The following is a 24,086-nucleotide window of genomic DNA, read 5'->3' as shown; positions in this document are numbered from 1 at the left end:
TATGTCTTTGAGGTGTAAATAAGTCTCTAGTTAGATGGCTGACATGAAAGCGAGCTGGACTCTGAACTGCAGTGTTTTATTACTGTATAGTTTCATCACATCTGAGCTCATCAGTGTGTGTGTGTGTGTGTGTGTGTGTGTGTGTGTGTGTGTGTGTGTGTAAACGCAGGGCGGAGGAAAGTTGTCCAAAGATGTTAGAACAGCCCTCACACACCAACACGACCACGGTGCTAAGGCTGCAGCTTCACTACGTCATAATGTGGCAGTGGATGTTATTAACGGGGGTCTGTGCCGTGTCACCTTAAAAGTTACTGCCGCAAGGAATTGTGGGACGGCATTATCTCCTATCCTTTGGTAAAGGACGCTGCAGTGTATCCTCTGCTAAAGGGGATGAGTAGGGAAACATTGAAGCACCTTTCCTCCGCATTAAGAGAAGTCAAACGGCTCTTATCACACCTTCGCTTGACTTCATGACCTTTTCCATGGACGTCCAGGAAGAGAAGCATAATGTTTTTGAATATTAAACCACAGTACCATGGATGTGTTTGACTAAACTAAGCAGATGCTAAACATGTGGAAGAAACAGAGACACAGAGTGACTACAAACAACTTATTTGACTCTTTGTCTGACTCAGCAGTCCTAGTTGATTTCTAAACCTCATATTCAGTTTCAGCGTTGGAGTCCCTGAACGATCACTTCTCTCTCCACCTTTGTTCGGCAGAGGCCTTTATGAGGTCAGCTAGATCAGGAAAAAGGATTAAACCTATTATTGGGTTTCTGTTAACAATAAAAAGTAAAAAACAAAGTTCTGTGAATTAATCTCATTTTACTTCAGAAAGACAAATGGACAATTTAAACAGTGTTTCAGTGCAAGAGACATTCATTCATCCAAAATGTTACGCCCGTCCAGTTTCCTCCTCCCGTATTCGTTGTCTGCATTTCTCTCTGAGTTTATCAATAGTTGCCATCGACAGGCTCCCAGGTTCTGTAAAGATCTTCTGTAAAAAGAAGAGAATGTCATCAAGTTGATTAAGATTTGAGATTATTCCTTTACAGATGTTTACACACCAAGATGTGGTAAAGTCCCTCCATTGTAGTAAGAATTTAGACAGAATTCATGTAAACACCTCTTCTATAAAAAAAGGGGGTGGATTAATAAACGTTGGACTTGACACCTCCTTTTCGGATCTATATATATATATATATATATATATATATATATATATATATATATATATGTATATATACTTTTGTTAAATCTATTCTACTCTGTGTAAACCGTCTGAATGTTTCCCAGGGAAGCCACTTTCCTTCTGTTGTTTTATTAGGGAGCATTTTCTACCACAGTAAAAGCAGAAACAATTAGTCCATTAATTAATTAACAAAAAGAAAATTAATCTGTTTATAATCGATGCAATAAATGCAATAAACTTTATTTTTCAAGAAGAAATGCCAGACATGATGATTCCAGCCTCTCAAATGTGGATTCCTTGCTTTGCTTTATCTTATACTGTAGTAAAGTGATTATATTTAGGTTTAGAGCTGTTACATGGACAAAACAAAACCATTTTGAAAACGTCACTACGGGCTCCGTGACATTTGTATTTGCCTTTTTCACTGTTTTTGTACATTTGTACATTTGTCCAAAGGGTTTAATGCAGATTGACCTTGTGCAAATGTTTGCCAGTGGCTTAGAGCTGGTGTTAGAGCCCAGATAACAACAGCTAATGTTTTATCCTTTCTCATCGCACCTGCATGAAGGTGTGGCAGTCCAGAGTGAAAGCACCACAGGTGATTTGTTTAAAGCACTCGCACACATCAGTCAAAGAGCGAGCTCGCAGGATCTCCGGCTGGTGGTGAACGATGAGAGTCAGAGCAACACGGAAAAGAACCTTGGATCCCTCGTAAAAAAGACAATCCCAGACCCGCAGAACCGTCTGCAAGCACAAGAAACAAGAAAGACGTCTGTAAAATGACGTGCTTCGACACCACCATGGATTCCTCACTAGTCTCTACCGTTAAACCCCAACTTTTCCTCACCTCAATTGGAAGTATGTCGATGTAGAGGCAGATGAACCAGCGGGACACCACCAGTGTCCATATGCCCGGATACTGGTCCATGAGCTGTCCTACTGCAGGAGCTTTAGCCTTCACCAGTTCCCCGAGAACCTCCTGGTCAGTCTTCAGGCCCATCATGGCCGGGCTGTAGAAGTCTACAATATCCACAAGTGCAGTTGTGAACTTTGTTTCTCTAAGATTAAATCTAAATGTTTGTGATTGTTGTAAAAGTCCAGAACTTTAATTTATTTTCCACCTGGAGTGCCACAAGGCTCCAACATGGGTCCACTACTATTCAGTCTTTTATATTACAACAAGGAGTCTTAATGAGCAGGCACTTTTAATTTGCATTGTTATGTAGATAATACACAATCCTACTATAAAACAGTTTGTCTGCCTTAATTATCTGAAAGGAATCTGACATCCATGACCCACAACTTGCTCCAAGTGGGCCAAGATAAAACACAATTATGGTTCTATGTAAAGAATATAAATAAATGTAGTACTGTACAGCACAGGGACATACATTTGAATGTTATTACTGATCTAACAAAGATACAGTCTTTGCTTCCCCCCCCCTTATAAGCAGGAACACATGCAGAGCTGTGTTGCAGGTACATTACTGCGCTGCACTTCTCTCAGGTTAGGGTTAAAAGTCTGTTTTCATTCAGTATGCTGCTGTCGGCCGAAAGCTTCATTTGGAGTAAAGCAAAGAGCTCGTCACATCTGTTCTAAGGAGTCTATGCTTCTTTCATCTTATTTAATTTAATCCAATTAAATTTAGAGGAGATTTTAAGATTTTCAAAACTTGTTATACTCTAAATATTTTACAGGTCTTGCCTTCACAAACTGCATGCTTCCAAATTATGCCGCAGTGTGAGCACACACACTTTCTTACTTCTCTTCTGTGACAGCAGTGCTTGTAGAGCTCTGGCTATATTATGGATTTTTGTTACATTTAAGCTTTTTGATATTTGTTTTAAGCGTTTATTCTTCATTCGTACACATTCACTTAATGTGAAGCACATTGCATAAAGTCTGATGGATGAAAGCCCCTGCACCACCTCGGTGTCTGACTTTGATTGACATCTCACTTTCACGTTAGCTTTGTTGAAGCTGTGATGGCTGGACAACTCGCACCACCATCTTCAACCTGAGCAGACCTTTAATCAGACTCATTGAAAACACCTGTGTGTGTGTGTGTGTGTGTGTGTGTGTGTGTGTGTGTGTGTGTGTGTGTGTGAGAATAAATAAGAATAAACCCTACCAGGGAGCATCCTGCCCAACAATGCATCCATGAGCCAGAAAGAGTTCTCTTCATCCTTGGTGATGATCATGAGGTAGCCTGCAATGAAGTTCATGCCCTGACACGAACAGAGACAGCGATGATGATCTAACTGAGTAAGCACGCTGGACATTATCGATTATAACGATGTTGCATTGCTAGCAAAAACAAAAGCTGTGTGACTTCAGTGTGCGTCAACATATGGCTTTGAATTTCAATCAAGTAAATACTCCTGCTGTTCAGGAAGGATTAGTGAATGTTGCACAGAAAGCGACATTTGGGTTGTATGTATTTAAATGAATAAGGAAGTAGCCGGAGAGGAGAGAACAGGTGTTTTCTTCACCTGACAGTACCCCACTTCCTCATTATGGTGTCCGTAGGCCAGCAGCACATTGTACAGAGCTCTCTGCAGGCTTGGCTCTGCTTTGCTCTGGAAGAGGACGTTGTCAGGAAAGGTCCTGTGCATATCTGCCAAACATGACAAGACAAGAATTGTACTTTGATATGTACCTGTGTGTTGATACAAGACGAGGTATGGGTGTTCTTAGAAAAAGAATAATGTATCGTAGGGGAGTGTACTCTGAGTCCTGCATTTAAAATCTTAAGTAAAAGTACCAATTCTGTACACTACCAATACAAATGTTATATTTTTAAAGTAAAAGAACCTCAAAGCAGTACTTAAGTACAGTACTTGAGAACATTATTTTTCCGTCCATCACTGTCAAAGCGTCTTCAGTGTGAGAGCAGGTGCACCTGTCTGGATGGTTTCCTTCAGCCTGGTGTCGTGCTCCATCGCCAGCAGAGACTGGTAATACCCCGGGCTGCTCTCCAGTCGCTTCTGAGCGCCACTGGCTGCCATCCAAATCCTGGCTCGGTGCTCATTGGGCACGCCTTTCCGCACATACCTTTTCACTTCCAGAACAGATGTTTATAAATACATCACATGACCACAACAAAAAAGCTCCGAAAGCCCAACAGTGGTGTGCTTGTTGCTTGTTACCTGTCAAGTTCTTCTCCACATGGGGTTTCTCTAGAAGGAGCTTGGACCATCTCATTGACCTTCTGTTGAGGACGGCTACATACTCATTCATCATCTCCTTGTAGGATTCAAAATCGTGACGTCTCTCAAACCCATAGGGGTCAATCCTGCGGGGGGGGGGGGCAAATCCACACAGTGCAGCATGTACAGATATATGACTGTGGTACACACAAAGCACAACTGTGAAGAAAGGACTGCTGGTGTCCCTTTCCTCCCCACCCTTCTGTCTCGCTCCTATTCCGATGACGGACACTACAACAGCCTCCACAGGGTTGGGTTTCAGCAGCGGAGAGATCGAATGCCCCAGATCGATGATTAGTCAGTTTTAAATTACTTTCAAGTGGGATTAGTAGCAAGGAGCAAAATTCAAGATGAAAAAACATCCTCAGAAAATGTATTTTCCACAAAACAACTCTTGGCTATGATATTTCACTGAGCTTGGTAGTAACAGCTTGACATGCCCAAGTAAAGTGTGATGATAATAAACGGATGCAACTGTAATATACATGTAACAACCATAACTAAAAGAAGACATACAGTCAGTGAACACAACACAAAGCTCACCTTTCACTGCAGTTATTACACGCAAGAGTCTGAGAAGCATTTCCTTCCATTGTGTGTCATGTGCTGCAGGTAAAGCGGTCCTCCGAGGTTGTAAAAGAACGGCACAGAGGAGGTTATTTCATCTTTTTCTAGGAAGAGAACTGGCTGCTGTGAGTGTAAATAACAAAGCTGTCTGAGTTTAAAAGGACTCACCTTACAGCTGTCACTGAGGGGAGGAGCTTGTTGAAGTGACACACGCAGGTAACATCCACAGGTAGGCTCTGAGCTTTATTTGCATACAAAACAATAAGAGGAAGAGACACGTTAGTGTTTGTCCCATTACCCGTGCATTGTTTAATATAAAGATTTATTAGAGTCCAAATTCACCCCCACTGTAATCCCTGTTAAATATTTAACTATGAAAAAAGTGCATATACTTTTAACTGTTTGAACATTTATTCTGCACATTTCATCTTCTAATGTGATGTTTCAAAGCTGCAGGGAATATTCTCACAAAGAAGCCCTTCTTACTATTCTTATTTGTGTGTTTTAAAGTGACTACAATCAATATTTTAATATCAATGTTTTCACTGCCCTCAAGTGGCCAAAATATCAACCGCTTTAAATTCCCCCCGGAAAGAGACAAATTGTGGAATATAAAGTCATTCTAAGATTGTAACATCCACCACGTTCCCATAGACGATACCGAGGACATGCCCTTGTTGTCCTTGAAGGATATGTCTACATCAGTTTGTCTATAAGGAGCTCATATGTACACTGAGACAGGTTTAGCTCGTTGTAGTTATTCCTCCTGTTCATGCCATGAAAGGATCCCTGATGCACTTCCACTGGAAGTAACGAGGGACAAAATCCACACTCCTTCATCAACTTATAATTATAGCTGCAGCCCAGTTCTAAATGTTATTTTCATGTTGAACTTTATGATCATACCGCTCGTCATCCGTTGCCGTCCCTCTGATGTGTTACTGTCGCAAACAGGGAAGTAATAACATGTGCCACTAATTCATGTTTGTTTTCCAAAGCATCATAATCAAGTTGGCCAAATGACTACGGCTAAGTACTAAAGGAAGTCTTGTTAAATTGTGTTTATTATTAACAATCAACAACATGGGAGTATTTTTGAAAAATGTAATATTAAAGCTTTCAGATCAGTTTTTTACACTCAATCATAACTCTGCTTCACAAATACTCTGGTCTAAGCAGCTGTGATATAAAACGTTCCCCTCGTCTATCATCAACAACACAATAACTATTTGCATGTATGGTTATGGAAAAACTCGTGCTTTATTCATCTTTCTTAAATGAACAATATACTTAGGCTACTTACATGATGTATTAACAACATATTCTAATTTTCACTACCTTCAGTAACACTGGACAGATGGGCTCCAACAGAAATATAAATATTGAACAGAGATATTTATTCTTAAGGCTTACTTTGTCGTCCCGTCTTTAACGTCCTCGCTCCTGATCTTAGGGCCTCGCACTGCCACAACATACAGATATGTGCCATGCAACCCTAAGGGTCCCGTCATTTCTTAACTTTAAATGTCACTTAAATGCTGCCGAGTAGTCACTTTAGCATAATTATTGCCTCAGAGGGATAAAAACAAATGTCTCTCCTCTACAGTTAGCATGAAATTATCTTTTGAAAGCAATACTGTAGTGCTGTGTGTGTGAACCGCCTCAAGACTCCCAACCTGACGAATGAATACCACAAACCAAAAATGAGTTAAATTAAAGCACTGACTTACTTTAGTGATTATGTATTTGTGAAACCAGCCCGAGGCGACATAAAACGTGTTTAACATGCTTTCAATGAAAAGCTCACAATTCCATGACTTGACAGATCCACCGAACAATTAAACCAACAGCGTGTCATCCACGATATCCAGGCGTCCCGTCAGAGATCTTAGCATTTTACTGTACATAAAAGAATCATCTTTTGCATTTATAAATTGAACATATTTATATTATTCTTCATATAGCTCTCTTTGTAAACTGTCCCAATAGATACAGTATGTACAGTAAAAACTGCAACAGTTCTGTTGGTGCTGGTGTAGTGAGCACTCTGTCCCGGGAACTTTGCACAGTCAGAGCTTCATATAACAAAACAAAGCTTAACACACAGTTTTCTCCTCTCCAGTCCCTTTTTAGAGTACACACAGCCAGTGAACCTCCTCAGTGCTTTGTCCATCCACACTTACAGGGCTGTGGCCTGACAGGTAGTGCTCCTCCTGGAGCAGAGCAGAGGGGCGTCCAGGATGCTGAGAATCCAACAGGAGAGACAACGGTGAATCCGACAATGTCCACACGGCGCCTCGGTCTCACGAGGGCAAAAAAAAAGTGGCCAGTTGTTGTCATAGTTTTTACTCAGCTCCCTGAAAGGTGGTTTCCTGACAGTTTTAAGTGCTTCTGTTTTCTCTCTGAAGTCTACAATTTTCACTTTTTTTGTACAAGTCTTTAAAAAAAACTATGAAGTCACTGTAAAAGAAACAAGGTTCTGGGTCTCCAGAGTTGGGAGTGGATTTAGAGAGTTTTACGTTTTGATCCCGTTACAATCGGTCGAGCGAATTCCACAAAATCATCTATAAGGACCGGCCATGCTCCTGAGGAAGGAACAACATATCATGAGTGGTTTCAAAATAGGAATATTCACAGCATCACACAACAAATGGATAAATGTCAGAACTCACCTTCTTCATCATAGTTTGACATATCGTCTGCAATCATGTTACCAAAGTCCAACAATAGGTTCCATGTGTCCTTTGGGATGGATCGTTTATGATGTTCCTGTGACGGACAAGAGCTGGTCAACAAAGAGGTTTTGTCATGTGAACTCTGGATCAGTCAGAAGTGCACACTGGAAATACTCCAACTAAAGGTCTCAGGTTACACGTCTTTAATTTGGCCATATTTTTGCTCTCTTGCCGCTTCTTAAATTTCTCGATTTTGCCGTTACAGACAGAAATGTCCAAATCTCGTTGTCTCTCCAGTTAGACATTTGTGTGCCGTCTTCGTGTCAATGACCCCTCTTCTTCACCTTTTTGTTTTCTTCTGGTTTAACGCCAGCCGCGATAGAAACGGCATCAACTCGCTCGCTGTGAATTCTCCAGACTATGAGCGGCTCTTTTCACACATGGGCAAAATCGGCCCAAAAGAAACACACCGTCCTCATACATAAAACTAGAATAAATAGATCTGTATTTGCATTTATCACAGTCCCTGTAACATCCAAAGTCTCAGCTCTAATATATGTGCAATCTGGACCACTGTCGGGGACAAATCTTTGCATGTAAACTATTATTAAAAATCTGTTTTGTATTTGAGAATCGATAAAGTATCACAACACATAATATAGAGATAACTCAAGTGTATCAATATTTTTCTCACTCCTCTAATTGTTAACTGTGCAGAACTCATTCGTGTTGCTTTTGTGAAGTCAGCCTGCCATGACTTGATGAATGGAACTAAAATTGTATTTCTGTCGGTCAGGTCATGTCCGATACCTTATCTGCTTTTAATAAGGTCCGTGTTGGCGCTGATACTGATCCTAATTTCACTTCTTTGACTCACCAAAAGGAATCTGTTCCAAAGATCGAGGAACTTAAATCGTCCTGACAGAACCAGGTTCCAGTAGGCTACAGCCATCTCCAAGTCTGCACACAGACAAAAAGCAGAACACTTAACAACAGTTTGAAATTCAGTCACACGATCAGCAAGATGATGTTGTTGTTGTTGTTGTTGCCGTCGTCGGTCTTCTTACCTAGACCCTTCTGTCCAGGATTTTTGGCAAAGTTAAACGTAAACTGGTAGAAGTCCTTGAACTTCCCACTATCTTTGAGCTCCTGCTCTAATCTTGCCAAGAGGGCCTTCAGTTTTTCTGGGCTGTCACACCTAGAAAAATAAATAGTTTGAATCAATAAATCTACAAACTAAATGAACACACACAGACACCTTATCCAATTGCGACATGACTTCTTTATGCTGATGACAAATTGGCCGAAGTTAACTTTGACACATGAACTTCTAGAATCAAAACACTGCAGCTCTTCCACTAAGTACTTCCATGAAGACACCGAATACTCAAGCTGTGGTTGAGTGGGTCTATATATATATATATATATATATATATATATATATATATATATATATATATATAGACAACTTTTGCTCTCTGGTGCTATACACCAAGAGGAACCACCATGGGACGATACTTCGGGCACGCTGTTTATGTCTCACGTTGTTGATGTCAACACTCACCCCAACTCTGTCATTCCATCCAGAAATTCCTTCTTGCTGAACTCGCACTGAGTGGCGGCACGGAATTTCCACGCAACAACGAGCACGGTGATGCTGGCTGGATCCAGCAAGAGATCGTCACAAAACTGCTGGATCCCATCAATACCGATCTTATTCTCGTCCTGGGGATCTATCAAGGGGGAAAAACAGTTACACTAAGTAGTGTACAGTCCTTTCTGGAACATTAATTCTGGTGAATATTTGAAGTTACAGTGTGAAACACAGACTTACCTTTGTAGCGATTGTAGAGCTGGTCCAGCCTTTTCCGGTCTACTGATGTTTTCATGGATTCCTTACAGTAGAGATCTGGATTCTGAAAGTAGTTGTCGGTCGCAACTTCTAGTTTCCAGTCATTCTGTGTGAGGCAGTACACAGCTGTCTTCTCCCCAGCCTGTGTGAAGGACATGAACTGCCGTACCTTGTCCCTCTGCGAAGACTTCAGCTTATGCTGTATAAGTACAGGACAGGGGCTGTCAGACACTGGTACGATCAAACCAGGGAATACCGACAACAACACGCAAACACAGACTGAAATACAAACAAAAACACACAGCAAGACACACACATCTACAGGCATCCAGGCAACAGTAAAGACTGCGAGAAACTCAGAAACACTCGTATATCAAAAGGTTAGTCTGTCACACTGACACACACACATTATAGGTGGTGAGCCAAGACGCTGTGCTGGTAATGCTGTCCTATCCAAAAGCAACATGGACTTTTCTGAAGGGGGATGTTGTGGATTCTCAAAGCACATGCTGTACCCGGGAGGGCCCCTTAGATAACTACAGTCATAGATGTAACATGAGTAGGGAAATGGGATGCCATCACCCGGACCTGGAGGTGCAACAAGTGCAACGAGTGTAACACAAGCACCCTGCCAGAAATACACGGCAATAAAAAAAAGGAAAAATCCAATGTCGGAATATTATCCGAATACTTTATATACTGAAATTGTGACGATATTTTGTAGTATGGAAATTTTCACTTGTATAAGATATGTGAACATGAGAATTTCTTTCAGTTATGGATGCAAACATGAAGAGGCAATCAGTGCACATTGCATTCTGCTATTGTCGTCTAAACAAATAACTGCAGACTAGTGTATCATTAAACTGTTATACAGTTAATTAAAGACTAGTGATAAACAACAGTTTTACAGATATCTGATTTCCTCACACCATATTAATGTTATGCTTAGTTGATTCATCAATTAGTTAATCGACTGAAATTGATCGCTTAATAGCTTGGCTTCTGGCATATTATTTAATACATTAAAAAGCTATTAAAATGTCAAGCATATACACATTAGATTTATTTGAATAACTTTAATGTACTTGAAGTGTACCCGGATCAGGGGGGGGATCGGGGGCAAAATAAAACTTGATGGGGACATCCCTAAGAGAATAATGTTATACTCCAGCCCTAATCGATATTATCCGGACTTATCCCCAGCTCCATGGACACATCACCACACCAGCTGCAGTATCTGAGCACTTGCACTTCACTGAAGAGCATTTCCTGAAACCGGAGACTAAAACTCTGTGAGTTCCTCAAGCTGCTAATGACTCCACCAATCGTTACCGATTTCTGTTAATAACGACAACATGAAGTCAAACGTCTGTTGTTCAGACTGCACGGATTACTGTGTGACCAGAAGGGTAACGTTAGGTTAGCATTGTCTCCATACCACCAGCTAGTAACTTATACTGGCTAACGTTAGCTAAGTTAGCCACACTGTATCACTGACATTAACGATGGGGATAGTATGTATGACGGGAATAGACTGTCAGTATGATTATGGATATGCCTGGATTTCACTCAAACGATTCCATGTGTGTCTGTTTTTGAAGACCAACGACTGACCTGCTCACAGCCGAAGTTACCACACTGCCAAAAGAGACGTGTAGCTAGCTAGCTGCTCTCAAAATATCAACTGACCTTCCCTGTAATAGCAGCGAACACAAGTAATTAATCATTGTAGGCTTGCCAAAACGCGACACAGTATGTACTTTAATACTACGACAATAGTGTTCAAGGTAAGTCTTAATGGCACCAAAGCCAATGCCTGGGTTTCTGTTTATTTTGGTTACCTACCATTTTTACACCCGCTGTTTGACCAGTTTGGTAGCACGACTGTCGCTCATTCTGCGCCTGCGCGGAAGTAGTCGAGCTGCTATTGTAGGTTTCAGTAGAAAGATGAGGTTTTGCAGTAACTGCTTTGTTGTTATTTGCCTTTTCTAATTATTTGGAAACATTTGTCCAATGTGCATATGTGCGTGAGAGAGAAAGAAAGAAAGTGATATTTTTACTCTAATTTGTTATACAATTTGTACACAATGGGTTGATTATGACTATGAGACAATGGGGCCCCTGGGCACAGACATGTATTAGGCCCCGCCACCTCTCCTACATGTGAGCAAGACACACAGACTTTATTATAATAATAATAATAATAATAATAATAATAATAATAATAATAATAATAATAATAATAAATTGTATTTATAGGCGCACTTTTCATTTGCGTAAACAAAACTCAAAGAGTAAAAACGATGAGCAGAATATACATCTAAAAAACATTTGGTAGGCAGACAAGACAACACTTGAAAATGGTTAAAGTCTAGCAAAACACTACCATTATAGTGGTTAAGCCTATCTTTGTTCTTCATTTGTGGTCATTACGCATCTCTCTCTCTGTAGTTTTGTGTCTTTTTGTTTTCATTTTGAGTCTCTTTGTAGTAATGTTGTGTCTCTTTATGGTTGTTTTGCACCTTTTCATAGCATGTCTCTTTGTGTCTGCACTGCAATGCATCTCTTTGTAGATATTTTGGTCTCTTTTTAGTCTTTTTGTGTCTCTTTGTGGTCATTTTGAGCCTCTTCCTGGATGGTATGTTGGTGGTTTGAAAGTCCCTGGGTCTGTGCCCAGTAGGCCTGTTCAGTATTCCATCCATGATCTAAACGAGGGATAATACTAAAATAAAACTGAGCCGCACCCTTTACCACCTATCTGACTAACAACCTCCACACATACAACATCCCAAACAACACAACAAACACCATAAAACACTTCATCTGTAAGGTAGTCCCTCCCCACTGCACATCACACACTGCCCTAATAACACAATCTACAAATGAACAGTTGACACAGCATTGAATTCAGTTTTGTCCAAATCGAAATATATAATAAAATACAAGAGGTAGATTGAACTGAGTTGTTTTTCTTTTCTTTTGATAATCTTTTTAAGGATGAACACTTTGTATCATTTGCATGTCTGTGCCACCGCCACAGTTTGCCAAAGTCTCATATCTTCAACTCCACAGCTTTTCATTCTATCTCAATCCTCCCTGAAAAAGACCTAAAATGCTCAGTTGTCAATGTTATCCCTTATAATAAGGGTGTTATCTCCAAAAACATATAACATACTTCAAAACGGGATCCTTTATACATGGGATAAAACCAAAGCTTCCTGTGAAATGGATATTGAAGCAAGTTTGAATACTAATATATTATTACAATAATAATTACATTACACCAATGATAAATGAAATATATATAATATATTCAGACATTAACTGACATGACAAAGGCCTTGAAGTGGGTCCCTGTGTCACATCTAGGTTTGAGAGCTTTTATGTTTTAGTTTTGTATTTATTCATTCCTAAATGATTGTTTTTAATAAAAATGACCACACAGTGAATCTAGGGCGAGGCAGTATTCAGGCTCAGAACAAGTGTACACTTTACACAAAGAGTATGAGGGGCAGGGGATTAATGGGGGCCCATCTGCTCATTCTTCCCCCCATTCTTCATTGTTGTGTGATATTTTATGAACAATGACTAACTTGAGTCCCCATGTAACATGAGAAAATAAAGCGTAAGCGTGCTAACCTTAAATGAAAACTGTAATATCACAGTGTGTTGAGCGGACTCGGGCTCAGCTGAGTTTTATCTCATGTGAAAATGAATACACCCTTCAACAAGTGTGAAGGGTGTATAGATGACTGATAGAGTATCTGTGGATGTCAGTCATCCTTCTTGTTGTTTTGCAGTGAAAAAGCCGGATTTGAGTTCAAACTATTTTACTCGCAGGATGCAGCATGTTGAGTAAATGAATAGAAACACTTCTCAGTATAATGCAACACAGTTAAACAGCACAACAACAGTATAACCTTCATGAAGGTAGGATTTGTTTTAAAGCTGTTATATTATATATTGTATTATAAACTGTCAATCGAGGGTATTTGTCAGTAGTAAATACAATATAATAATATTTGAAAATACCAGTAAAGAATAAATATTGATGGTTTGAGGAACGTTTCATTCCAAAACTTTGTGAATCTCATTGGAAATTGACTAATTGCATGTAGAAGACAACATGCTGTATACTTCAAGTTAATTGTGTCTTCTATCATGATGTTTATGGCTGTTTCACAGTGGTGCAGTCAAGCGCTCATTGTTTAATCCATGTGTGGTCATAATACCTCCACATAATGTTGATATATGTTTGTTTTACATTATACCGTATGATGCCATATTTGATACTCTATTGATGTGCTACACTACATTGTTTATTGTGTCATTTCTTACACTATGGTAAACTACATACTCTGTTATATTGCTGTTCTATACTACTATATACTATGTGTTATTGTTGTACTATGCTACTATATAGTACACTATTACACCTTATACTATGTCTCATATCCCATACTATGTCATAATGAACTATATTGTGTTTATAGGTTACATTGACTCTTGCACTATATATTATATTACATTAATACAGACAAACACTGAGTACAATAACTTAATAGTATCTTATTAGCCTGCTTTGGTGTACACAGTTTACATACACTTGTTGACTCTGCAGCATTATTCACTTTAACCATGTCATTCGTCTTCAAATTCTCTTGAATACTTTCTATGTTTATTCTATTATTTTAGTTTATGTACCTCTTATAATTTATTTATGTTACTTTCTATACTTATCTGTATTTATTTTTGTCCTTGTACTCCTGCAACAACCGGATCTCCCTGCTGGGGATTAATACATTTGCATCTTATCTTTTTTTAGCCGATCTTATCTTATCCCTGACCAACTTCAAATGTTTTTGAAGCAAATAAATCCTAATGTGCTTTTCAAATATTATCAAATATATAATAAAATATAGAGTATTTTATGAAAGTTACAGTTTAACTTGCATATTCTGTAAAACAAAAATAGACCAGGCACATGAGGAAATCTGTGTATGCTGCATTTGTGTTTCCTTCAAAATTAAAGCTTAAAGTGTGAATCTTTAAATTAGGAGCCACTGCAAACATGAACTCAATAAATAGCTCCATCTATTAAAACTGCATGGGATAGAATTGGGTGCTTTTGACCCCAATCCATTGGTTGTTTTGTTTTTTAAAGCGTAGGAACAAATTGATTTCATTTGTGGAATGATAGAATTAAGCACCTGTGAGATGTGACAACACATTATACCTCAGGGTCTGCAGGAAACATATATAAAATATATCCTTATACTCCTGCACAGCAGATGGCGGTATAAGTATATTTGAAGCTGGTTGGTATCCACCAATCCCAAGAGATGCAGGTTGTGAGCACGAACTACGCTGACTGCTCTGCTTTCGTCTCATCGATGCTGTCCAATCAGACTCCGCTAAAGCGAGACACCGCCAAGATCAGATTGTGAGACGCGCTGCTGTAGCAAGGCTAGCAGAGAGTGGATAGAAAAGGCTAACAAACATTTTGCTACCTTGAGAAGTGCACCGGTAAGCCGCCGTATTTATTGATTTGCGGCTCGCTATGTTACCCAGCTGCCTGAAAAAGAATGTTATAGATGTTAAATGTTTGTTTTTTATCAGTTATTTAGTTAAATGGCCCTTAAATATAGTGCCAACAGACACAATGCTAACGTAGTAAATATGCAGCTAATTCTGGCAGTGTTGTCGATGACAGCTGTGGATTAGCTTTCCAGCTAGCTACTAGCTAGCAAATCGCCAGTTGGCTAACAAAGCGCCGGTGGTTCTGGCTTTCCAACTGTAATAGTAAGTTAGCTCGTTGCTATAATACAGAGTAAGCAATGCTAACTAGCAACATATTTGTCGTCGCTTTACTTTATGCGTTAACTTCAATGTACCATCTGACAAGTTGATAACTTACCTTATGTAGCAAACGATAACTAAGTCATCAGAAGGGCTTTGGGTCGATTAACATAACTATTCACTGTGATGGACTTGGGCACATTACCATAACGTACGTTAAACCGTTTTAAAGAACGTTGGTGTCCTGCAACGTCACAAAAACAAACGGTTAAAATGCGTCAACGGCTGAAGAAATATACCAGTAACGGTCATTTAGCAAAAAGTTATTTATCGTTAAGTCGATGTTTTATTCAAAATAAAACTATATGGGTAGTTTATGTATGTAGTTTAAGACTCTAATAATGCTAAAGTGTTTCTTATTAATATTACTTCGCGACTTCACTGTCATGTTTGTTACTGACAAGTACACAAACTAGAATGAAACGTCAATAATCGAAACACCAGAGAGTAACGGATATATCAGAAGTTATGGCGAAATATTTAGACTTTAAATTGTCTACGTCTGAATAAAACACATCTTGTTTATGTTTCATTGTTAACTTTATCTGTTCACTTCAATTGAAAACGATCACTTTGTAATACATCTTCAATACAAGACCAAACCGGCAAATCCAGGTATAAAACGGCAAAAGACAAAAAGTTAAGGCAAAAATTAACTCAAGAGTTCAACACTCTACACTATTAAAATATTTTATCCGTAGAATAAACTATATAATTATGTAAAAGTAGTTCGACATTGCTTAGTTTGTTTCCTGTTTGGTAAGGATTTAGACCTCCTCTTCCTCCATTCTCAAATGCCAACAACAACAGCCGTCGAAGAAACAGGAGAGTGCACCCGTAAGTGCACATAATCACTATATTAACTTCATTTGCCGTGCGAAATGCACACACGTTTCTTTAATGTAAAACCATACTCAAATGTGTCTTTGATCTGCAGCACGGAACTAAATAATCGCAGTTTTTTAAGTGAATCCTTTCAAAACGTGCACAGGCTAACTAGCTAGCTAACGCCAGCAAGCTGCATCTAACGCTAACTGTTAGCTAGCTGCATTCAACAAAAGATTGTTCATCGCTATCGTTGTATGATATGAGTTGTGTTACTACAGCATGCACCAGCACTATCCAACTGTAACCACATGGTGCTATCACTTTATTCACATTAATATTTTTGCGCTGGTGTGATAAAGTTAGCATGTTTGTGTGACCTGTAGCAGAAGTTCGACGATGCCTCTCCTCCGGACGTGCTCGGTACCTGAAGTAGGCCTTGTGCACACTTAGCCCAGTAAAAGTTGTGAGCATCAACGGGTGGCTTAATGTGTGTTTCTGTACACACTGGGCATTTAGAAATGCACCTCAAAGGTCCATACAACCGAGATCGGTCTGAAATATCCACATTTGCCGTCAATTTGGTCTTTTAAGAAGAACAACCGTTAACTCAAGCTAACGTTACAGTGATGTTGCTTTGTACAGTGTGCTGGCAGCAAGCAATTCAGATGTGCCTCATATATAACTTTAGTTTAATTAAACCCCAAAAAATGGAGTGAAATATATTTAAACTTGGGAAATATTATAGAAAATGTGGTGTCTAAGGGAAACTGAAACTTCCACTATCATCTAATAGTTTGCTTTCTTTCTGTCCTCAGGGGTCTGAAAAGGGACAAATAGAAGAACATTTTCTTTTTAGCCTGAAGCTCAACTCCTCCGGTCCTTTGGGATCATGGCTAAAGATGTAAGTAACTATATACATGTTTTTTTTTAAGCGAGAAAACTTGTGTAGTTTAGGTGCCACTAGGGCTGGGTATTGGTACTCGATATCTTTTTAAAGTACTGAGATAATACAGTACCAAGTAGTATGGAAATGTCTCCTGTCAAAGTACTTTATATTGGCATGACTTGTACTAGTGTTGTCATTCTTTTTAGACGATATCCAGCTCTACGTGCCACCTTTCAGGCACTGTAGCTGATGACAAATAAATGTGTTAAGTTACTATACATTTAGATATCTCATAACCTCATGTTTCTTCTTCTGGACATGTTTTGTTCAACTGGACACATGCAGCGTCTTTAATGTTGTGATCTTTGACTGTATTAAGTTGTTGTTCTTTGCAGGCTGGTCTGATAGAAACAAACGGCGAGCTGAAGGTTTTCATCGATCAGAATATGAGCCCTAGCAAAGGTATATATTAATAGTAATTGCCTTTTTATGCACACTGTTCGCTAATTTTCCCCTTACATTAACGTCACTGTGTCCTGACTCGGCCGTTTCACTTTAACTACTAATATAAGTTATTGTGTAATGGTTTCAGTTCATTTAAGGGTTCAAAAGTCAGTTATGATTCTTAACAGTGGAATATTATACACCCTTAGTAAAAGTCGAACTTCTTACCTTCTAACAAATATTGTTTTTACCATTTACTTTAGCTTTGTCTTTTCCGAGTCTCGCCAAATGATGCCATTACTGCTGCTCTAGATTTAGCCCTGAGTCGGCCACCAGTCAGATCGGATGTCTAGCAACAGTACAAAAAGTAGCGGACGTTACATACTGAATAGTTTAATTGATTGCCTGTCCCATAAAGGAAACAATGTTCTTCAGGTGTGCTTGTAGTTGGACGACAGGGGGCAATGGAGTGTAAATTGAGAGCCCTACTCATCGCTTGTCTTCCATTAGGTGTCCTATCTTTGGTTACTGTCCAGCCTACAGCTCTCTCCGTGGCCAAACAGCTACTTCCCAAAACGCTTGGGCCATCCAATGTTAACATTGCTGCACACATGCAACATGTGCCACACATGGTGAGTGATGCGCCACACAACTACCACACTGCATGGTCTTATGCCAACTTTTGTCTGAGAGTTTAGAACCTCTCAATCGAGTAAAGAAACTTTCTAAGTTGCTCATGACCTGCAGATGTATTTGTGTATAGATTTGCTTGCTGGGTTTCTCTGCTGTCTTACTGTTGTGTAAGCCCGTCTTTATCATTGTGAGGTGACCGAGCAGAGGGAGGCTCTTGATCCTAAGCTTATCAACTCTACAGTCAGCAGGATTACATCCATCATCCCGTTATATACATGGAGTGTATACATAACGTAAATCAGCTTAGATATTACTTAAGTGAAGGAATGGATCACATATCTCCTAGATGCCTCATTTTACTATTAAGGATGCAATTTCTTGCGTTGATCGTCGGCCATGTTAATGACCAATAATTGATAAGTAGATGAAGATGTCTACAATACCAAATATGAGCCACAACAGTAGCTGGCATGATGCCGCCGTGCACACGTGTAGTTTGTTTACAAATGTAAATGAAAGTTCAGTAACGTGCTGTTTTTTTAGACGTGTTTATTTCCAAAAATGTAACCACACTCTGATATTGTTTTCCTGCATCACTATTAAACAATCGTCAGCAGCTGTTGTTGCAGCACAGTCTAAATATAATGGGCATGTTAAATAAAAATGTGTAATTTGTTGAGTCACAAATTAAATAAAGTTATTGTAATTCAATGTTCCTGCCTCTTCTCCACCTAATTCAAAGGCGTATACAATAATTGCCATTTGTATTGAGAGGAATTACATGCAGCTTTATTCTTCTTATTCTTATGATAGAAGTCAATAACCACTAAGATTGAATGTTTTCTTTCTTCTCTTTTGCTTCGTCCTTCTGTAGGTGATAGGAACACCCCAGAGGCCTACGGTATCCAATACCATTTTGGTAAACAGTCCGCATACACCCAGTTCGCAGTTCCTCACTCAGAGTCAACCGTCAGATGCCTCTCCGTGGTCGTCAGGGTAAGTCTTCAAAAAGTCCTTCAATTTATTTCATTTGAATGCCATTGAGGAGATTTAAATTAAGTGTTTTTAGCTTAATCGAGTCCGATAGCGGGGATAAAGAAAAGAAATGCACACGTATGACCCATCGCTGTGTTGCCTTTCACATAATTCTATGCACATTTTAAAGAGCTGTCCATTTTTCTCTCGTAGATGGCCAAGCCAACTTGTTTTGTTCTTCTACTCTGTTTACTGGCAGCTTTCAGCCACGCAAGCCTAAAGCACCAACTTCGCTGTAGCCGAGATTATCGCCATATTTGCATTTCTTTGGTTTGTTGTGACATTTCCAAAGTTTGCTTTGAATGAGCTTGACAACTGACTAGAAAAACAGCTGTTGTGTTTGTGAAAATTGAGTGACGTGTGGCATCTGTTTATGTCTGCAGAAAACGTGGTAAGAAAGGGGAAAAGAACGGGAAGGGTTTGAGGCATTTCTCCATGAAAGTGTGCGAGAAGGTGCAGAAGAAAGGAGTAACGACCTACAATGAAGTGGCAGATGAGCTGGTTGCAGAATTCAGCTCTGCAGACAGCCACATGTCACCCAACGACGCAGTGAGTGCCGCAGCTGCATTTTCTCCGAACAATGCAGAAATGTAGACGTAAAGAAAAGACATTGTGTTAAATGTTATCTTTGAACTGTTTAGAAGGTTGTGTTAATGTTTCAAATCTTTTTATAGCATGTGTATGACCAGAAGAACATTCGGCGGCGTGTGTACGATGCACTTAATGTGCTTATGGCCATGAACATTATCTCGAAAGAGAAGAAAGAAATCAAATGGATTGGCCTCCCCACCAACTCGGCGCAAGAGTGCCAAAACCTCGAGGTAAAAAACGCACGGTGACGAGCGTTCTCACGGTATCTCGTCATGCATGTCTTTCACCGTTATTCCTTTATTTCATCTGCAGGTGGAGAGACAAAGGCGGCTGGAGAGGATTAAGCAGAAACAATCGCAGCTCCAGGAGCTCATACTGCAGGTGGGAATGAATGAGTGTCTGCACTCGTCTTCAGCGTCTTTCATGAGACGATTGCTCATAATTACCTTCTCATGTGCAAGTGGACACTTTATTATGTAAACTTGCAATCCAATACAGCTCAGCCATAAATGATACCATTTATGAAGAGAATGTTTTCATTGACACTGTCGGAGAGGTAATAATTAATCTACACGTTCAGCTTGTAACTTGCGGGTGCGACTGCATTATAGTGACTGGTGTTTCTAATATTCATTTTGACAAACAGTCATTTCACCTCACAGAACACGGAAGGTGCTGGTCTACTGCTGCCGTGATCAGGTGGTTTGTTTTGAGTCATTGTGACTGTCGGATCCAAGCTAACGTGGCGTCCACAGCAGTGCCAGTACATTTACAGCGGGGCTGCCCGAACAACACAGTGGTGTAAATCCTGCTAAAGCGTTGCTGAAGAAAGTATCAGAAATGTTTATTTATTTATTTTAAATGTTGAATATGCTCTTAATCGAAGCTCTCTGTCAAAGCTTTCATCTTTCTTTTTTGATCTTGTCTTACAGCAAATAGCTTTTAAGAACCTGGTTCAGCGGAACAGACAGACGGAGCAGCAGGCAAACAGATCTCCACCTCCCAACTCCATCATCCACCTCCCCTTCATTATCGTCAACACCAGCAAGAAAACTGTCATCGACTGCAGCATCTCGAATGACAAGTATGTGCTTGTGCTAGCCTTCACTTTCAGCAGGTGTATCGTTGAGGCTCATGTTCTTTACCTTAATAGCAGAAGAACGTTGAGTGTTGTCGGGATACTTTTAGACTATTTACTCTTCTAGTTGGATATTTAGGTATGCAGGTGGAGCTTCTCAGCCGTCGCAAGTAAGCCGGCAAGTTCTTAACGTTGGGTGTCAGGATGAGCCAGAGACGCTTTCTTGTAAGACCTTCCCTCTGGCATCTAAAGTAATTGAGACTACTATAGGATGTTCATATGTCCACCTTCTGATGCAACACACGGTTTTCCAGATCAGAACAATCCACTGACATGCAATTAAAATCCTGACCTGCTCACATTTCAAACCCCGGGGCTGAATGAGTTACCTTCTCTGCGACCATGACGTTTGCTATTATACCTTCTGTGATGGTAAAGAAATGGATTGAACCGATGGTCTCATTAGCATGTGTCGGAGCAGATCTAATAATCCGTCATGAAGCACAGCTCTTCGGGCCCCTGGTTGTACATTAATAACAGTGGATGAGGTTCTGATGCTCTGCAACAGGCAGGAGAGGAGAAAACGAGCGTCAACACATTTTCTTCCTGCAGCCAAATGTGAGGAAATTGTAACCCTGAAGGCTTTTCATAGCCTTCGGTTGTTTCAGGGTCACCTGCAAAGTCTGCTTATAATTTCCTCTCCGCCAACTGAAGGCAGATCACATCCTTTACAATGTCTTGACTTTAAAATATGTCATTTAGGGTTGAATCCAAGCACTCGTACATCGTCTTCATGAGGTTTCTTAGTGTCTGTGAGCAGATCTTCATAACCGTGGATGTATTTTATACCTCTTGCCAGCTTTACTTCAGACCCAATATTGTGTTGCATGTTTGCTGTACTGTACAAAGCACCTTTTGAATTAGAGAGGCAACACTTATTTAAAAAACTTCTTTTTGTGTCTCCTGTTCTGCAGGTTCGAGTATTTGTTCAATTTCGACAGCATGTTTGAGATCCACGATGACATCGAGGTGCTGAAACGTATGGGCATGGCCTGTGGTCTGGAGGTGGGGAAGTGTTCTCCAGAGGATCTGAAGGTTGCACGTAGCCTGGTGCCCAAAGCTCTGGAGCCCTACGTTATAGGTCAGTGCCACATGCTCAGTTGGAGTCATTAGTCAGTGGTTGGTACTGCTCGGCCTGCAAAGTGTTTTCTTCACTCTTTTTACTTTACTTTGGTTTAGTTCCAACATCTGTCACCAAGTTAAGCAACGTCTTTTGCTGTGCCTCTCCTTTTTGTACGGATAACCACTTTAAGCAAGCAGGCGTCTTAAAAGCACTGAAAGTTGACATGTAAGCATGACCGACACGTAAATCTCTCCGGTTCTAATGTCTGGTGAGCCAGCCTGTTTTTGATTAACTGTCACACAACATTCACAGCGCTGCAAAGTCTGTGTGACGGTCAACTGCTGCACTTTTCTACCACTTTGATAGTGAGACTGTGAAGACCCTCTGAGCTCGGGACTGACCAGTGGCTTTTAAAAAAGGAGGCATTGAAAGTTAATAAAAGTCAACTTTTATGAAAATAAGTGTGAAATGTGAAGTGATGTGCCAGGAAGTTTAGTGTTTACCTGCAGGGAGTGAATGTCTGTGGAGGAGATTCATTTTTGTATTTTCTTTTTATGTCTCGCTTCCAGGATTGTGGCTAAAAACAAAAAGTGCTGTTTGATACAAAATGACATAAATTGTTGGATAAAGTCTTACTTTGCTTATTCATGCCATGTTTGCAGAGCAGAGGGATATTTTTCTGTATGTTGATGTTACCTTTCCCCCCCCCCAGAGATGGCAAAGGGGCCCATCAGTAACGTCTACATCACTGGAAGCTCTTCGGCAAATGGAGCCCGTTACCCTGCAAGCAGGTGAGAAGTCTTCCCTCTTCATCTTATACATGCGACTGAAGGCAGAAGTGTTTTATTTTTATATATAACTTCTAACAAATGATCAAATCCTCATTTGTAGCGACGGCTGCACAGACGGCACCATGGCCTCCAGCTCGAATGACTCTCACTACAGCGGGTCCCGTGTGGAGACTCCAGTGTCTTATATGGGGGATGAAGAGGATGAGGACGAGTATGACGAGAATGACGAAGAAGACTAGCCTGTCTACGCCTCGCCTCTCCAACAAGCACAGTCCTTCAAACCACCGTCGCCGTGGGAATTTAGTCCCCTTTTGTGTGTGCTTCTTCAACCTTTCCCCCCCGTCTCCCATGCCTGTATCTCTGTCTGGCTTTCTCAGGGGTCTAGATGAATATTGAAAGAACAGAGGTGTGTTATTGCACCCATCTTTTTCTGCTCCTGAATCACGTGCACCTGCACCACAGCTCTGGGGGAGGTGTCGTCCAAGGGAACTGTAGTCTGTGGCCCGGCCACCACGCTGAAGTCTTTGTATGTTTAATCCACTTCTCAATAAGCCATCCCCACTAAAGAAAACAAAAAAAAAAAACCTCTGTAAAAACCTACTGCTGTTGGAGAATGTATAATGTACTTGTTTGAATAGTTATTCTATTATTTTGCAATTACATAAGGCAGACATGATGATGATTATCAAAATGTTCCACGATGGCCAAAGTGTCTGCTGTAACGTGCTGTTAGTGCAACACCGTGGTTTCTGAAGGGCCTGACACAGTTGCCAAGCCATCCCAGGATGGAGCTCCATCAGATGTGTTGATACTGTTTGTTTTGTGTTCCGGGCAATAATTTGAAATAGTTTCTTATTCTCCGTTGTGTTGGGCTGGCTTCCTTCTGTTCCGTAGGCAGCTGCTTTCCTGATCTTGTTTGCTAGTTTTTTTGTTTTTTTTGTATTCTGGAGTTGAGGAGTTCTCCATCACCGCCCTGTCAACGCCTTGGTCGTGTTTACAAAAATAATGGCACCAGCAAGGTAAAGACTTTTTATAACCCAGGCTCCTGATAGGTAAATAAGCTTTGTTTGTGAATTACGTATATGAATCCTATGACGATTGTAGCTTATAGTATCCTTTAGAGGCCAGTGGTAAAGATAGACCTTAAAAGATTATTGATGTAACAAAATGTGTGGTTGCATAGATCTTTATGTATACTCCCTTCAAAGATCTCCCTTTTAAAAACTTAGCAACACATGTACTGACTCTTCCAAAAACCTTTTCTGTAATCTAATATAAGTTTGCAAATTAAAATATAGATTGTTTTAATAACTTTTG

At 40.1% G+C, this 24,086-nt stretch overlaps 3 protein-coding genes across 7 annotated transcripts; 1 reads left to right on the top strand and 2 right to left on the bottom strand.

The window, feature by feature from the left end:
* Window positions 1-746: 746 nt before the first annotated feature.
* On the bottom strand, window positions 747-15,496 carry LOC115026699 (growth hormone-regulated TBC protein 1-A-like). Its single transcript, XM_029459622.1, has 9 exons — window positions 15,419-15,496; window positions 4,948-5,212; window positions 4,345-4,490; window positions 4,098-4,256; window positions 3,688-3,812; window positions 3,327-3,423; window positions 2,042-2,214; window positions 1,753-1,938; window positions 747-999 (listed from the first exon to the last, which is right to left on the bottom strand). Exons 2-9 carry the CDS (start codon window positions 4,995-4,997, stop codon window positions 898-900), a joined length of 1,038 nt encoding a protein of 345 aa, XP_029315482.1. The 5' UTR covers window positions 4,998-5,212; window positions 15,419-15,496; the 3' UTR covers window positions 747-897.
* Window positions 6,018-15,525, bottom strand: LOC115026700 (DCN1-like protein 1). 4 transcript variants are annotated; one of them, XM_029459627.1, is made up of 7 exons: window positions 15,419-15,525; window positions 9,481-9,697; window positions 9,211-9,379; window positions 8,714-8,844; window positions 8,524-8,606; window positions 7,644-7,740; window positions 6,018-7,556 (listed from the first exon to the last, which is right to left on the bottom strand). In XM_029459627.1, the coding sequence occupies exons 2-7, from the start codon at window positions 9,653-9,655 to the stop codon at window positions 7,477-7,479; spliced, it is 735 nt and encodes a 244-aa protein (XP_029315487.1). In that variant the 5' UTR covers window positions 9,656-9,697; window positions 15,419-15,525; the 3' UTR covers window positions 6,018-7,476. The 4 variants fall into 4 exon arrangements, with proteins under 4 accessions (XP_029315487.1, XP_029315486.1, XP_029315485.1 ...); XM_029459626.1 differs by lacking the exon at window positions 15,419-15,525 and adding an exon at window positions 11,116-11,195; XM_029459625.1 differs by lacking the exon at window positions 15,419-15,525 and adding an exon at window positions 9,904-10,029.
* Window positions 14,818-24,086, top strand: LOC115026698 (transcription factor Dp-1-like). Of its 2 annotated transcripts, none has more exons than XM_029459620.1 (12): window positions 14,818-15,027; window positions 17,004-17,089; window positions 17,470-17,536; window positions 18,029-18,150; window positions 19,026-19,147; window positions 19,570-19,735; window positions 19,861-20,007; window positions 20,090-20,158; window positions 20,710-20,861; window positions 21,830-21,996; window positions 22,691-22,769; window positions 22,870-24,086. In XM_029459620.1, the coding sequence occupies exons 2-12, from the start codon at window positions 17,078-17,080 to the stop codon at window positions 23,006-23,008; spliced, it is 1,242 nt and encodes a 413-aa protein (XP_029315480.1). In that variant the 5' UTR covers window positions 14,818-15,027; window positions 17,004-17,077; the 3' UTR covers window positions 23,009-24,086. The 2 variants fall into 2 exon arrangements, with proteins under 2 accessions (XP_029315480.1, XP_029315481.1); XM_029459621.1 differs by lacking the exon at window positions 14,818-15,027 and adding an exon at window positions 16,125-16,197.

This window comes from Cottoperca gobio, chromosome 21 (assembly GCF_900634415.1).
Source record: "Cottoperca gobio chromosome 21, fCotGob3.1, whole genome shotgun sequence".
NCBI classification, from domain to species: domain Eukaryota; kingdom Metazoa; phylum Chordata; class Actinopteri; order Perciformes; family Bovichtidae; genus Cottoperca; species Cottoperca gobio.
Note: the sequence above shows the minus strand (reverse complement) of the source record. Positions and strands in the feature narration are given on the sequence as shown.

Bases quoted from the DNA above. Each gene is read 5' to 3' on its own strand.
- LOC115026699 (XM_029459622.1), bottom strand. From the start codon at position 4,997: ATGGAAGGAAATGCTTCTCAGACTCTTGCGTGTAATAACTGCAGTGAA. The intron at 2,215-3,326 runs GTAGGGTTTATT...TGGATATTGTAG, and splicing joins GTTGGGCAGGATGCTCCCTG to ACTTCTACAGCCCGGCCATG. The intron at 1,939-2,041 runs GTGAGGAAAAGT...TTGTGCTTGCAG, and splicing joins TCGACATACTTCCAATTGAG to ACGGTTCTGCGGGTCTGGGA.
- LOC115026700 (XM_029459624.1), bottom strand. From the start codon at position 9,826: ATGCCTGTAGATGTGTGTGTCTTGCTGTGTGTTTTTGTTTGTATTTCA. The intron at 9,380-9,480 runs GTAAGTCTGTGT...CCCCCTTGATAG, and splicing joins GCTCTACAATCGCTACAAAG to ATCCCCAGGACGAGAATAAG. The intron at 7,741-8,523 runs GTGAGTCAAAGA...TGTCCGTCACAG, and splicing joins TTTGGAACAGATTCCTTTTG to GAACATCATAAACGATCCAT.
- LOC115026698 (XM_029459620.1), top strand. The intron at 17,537-18,028 runs GTATATATTAAT...GTCTTCCATTAG, and splicing joins GAATATGAGCCCTAGCAAAG to GTGTCCTATCTTTGGTTACT. The intron at 20,008-20,089 runs GTAAAAAACGCA...TTTCATCTGCAG, and splicing joins AAGAGTGCCAAAACCTCGAG to GTGGAGAGACAAAGGCGGCT.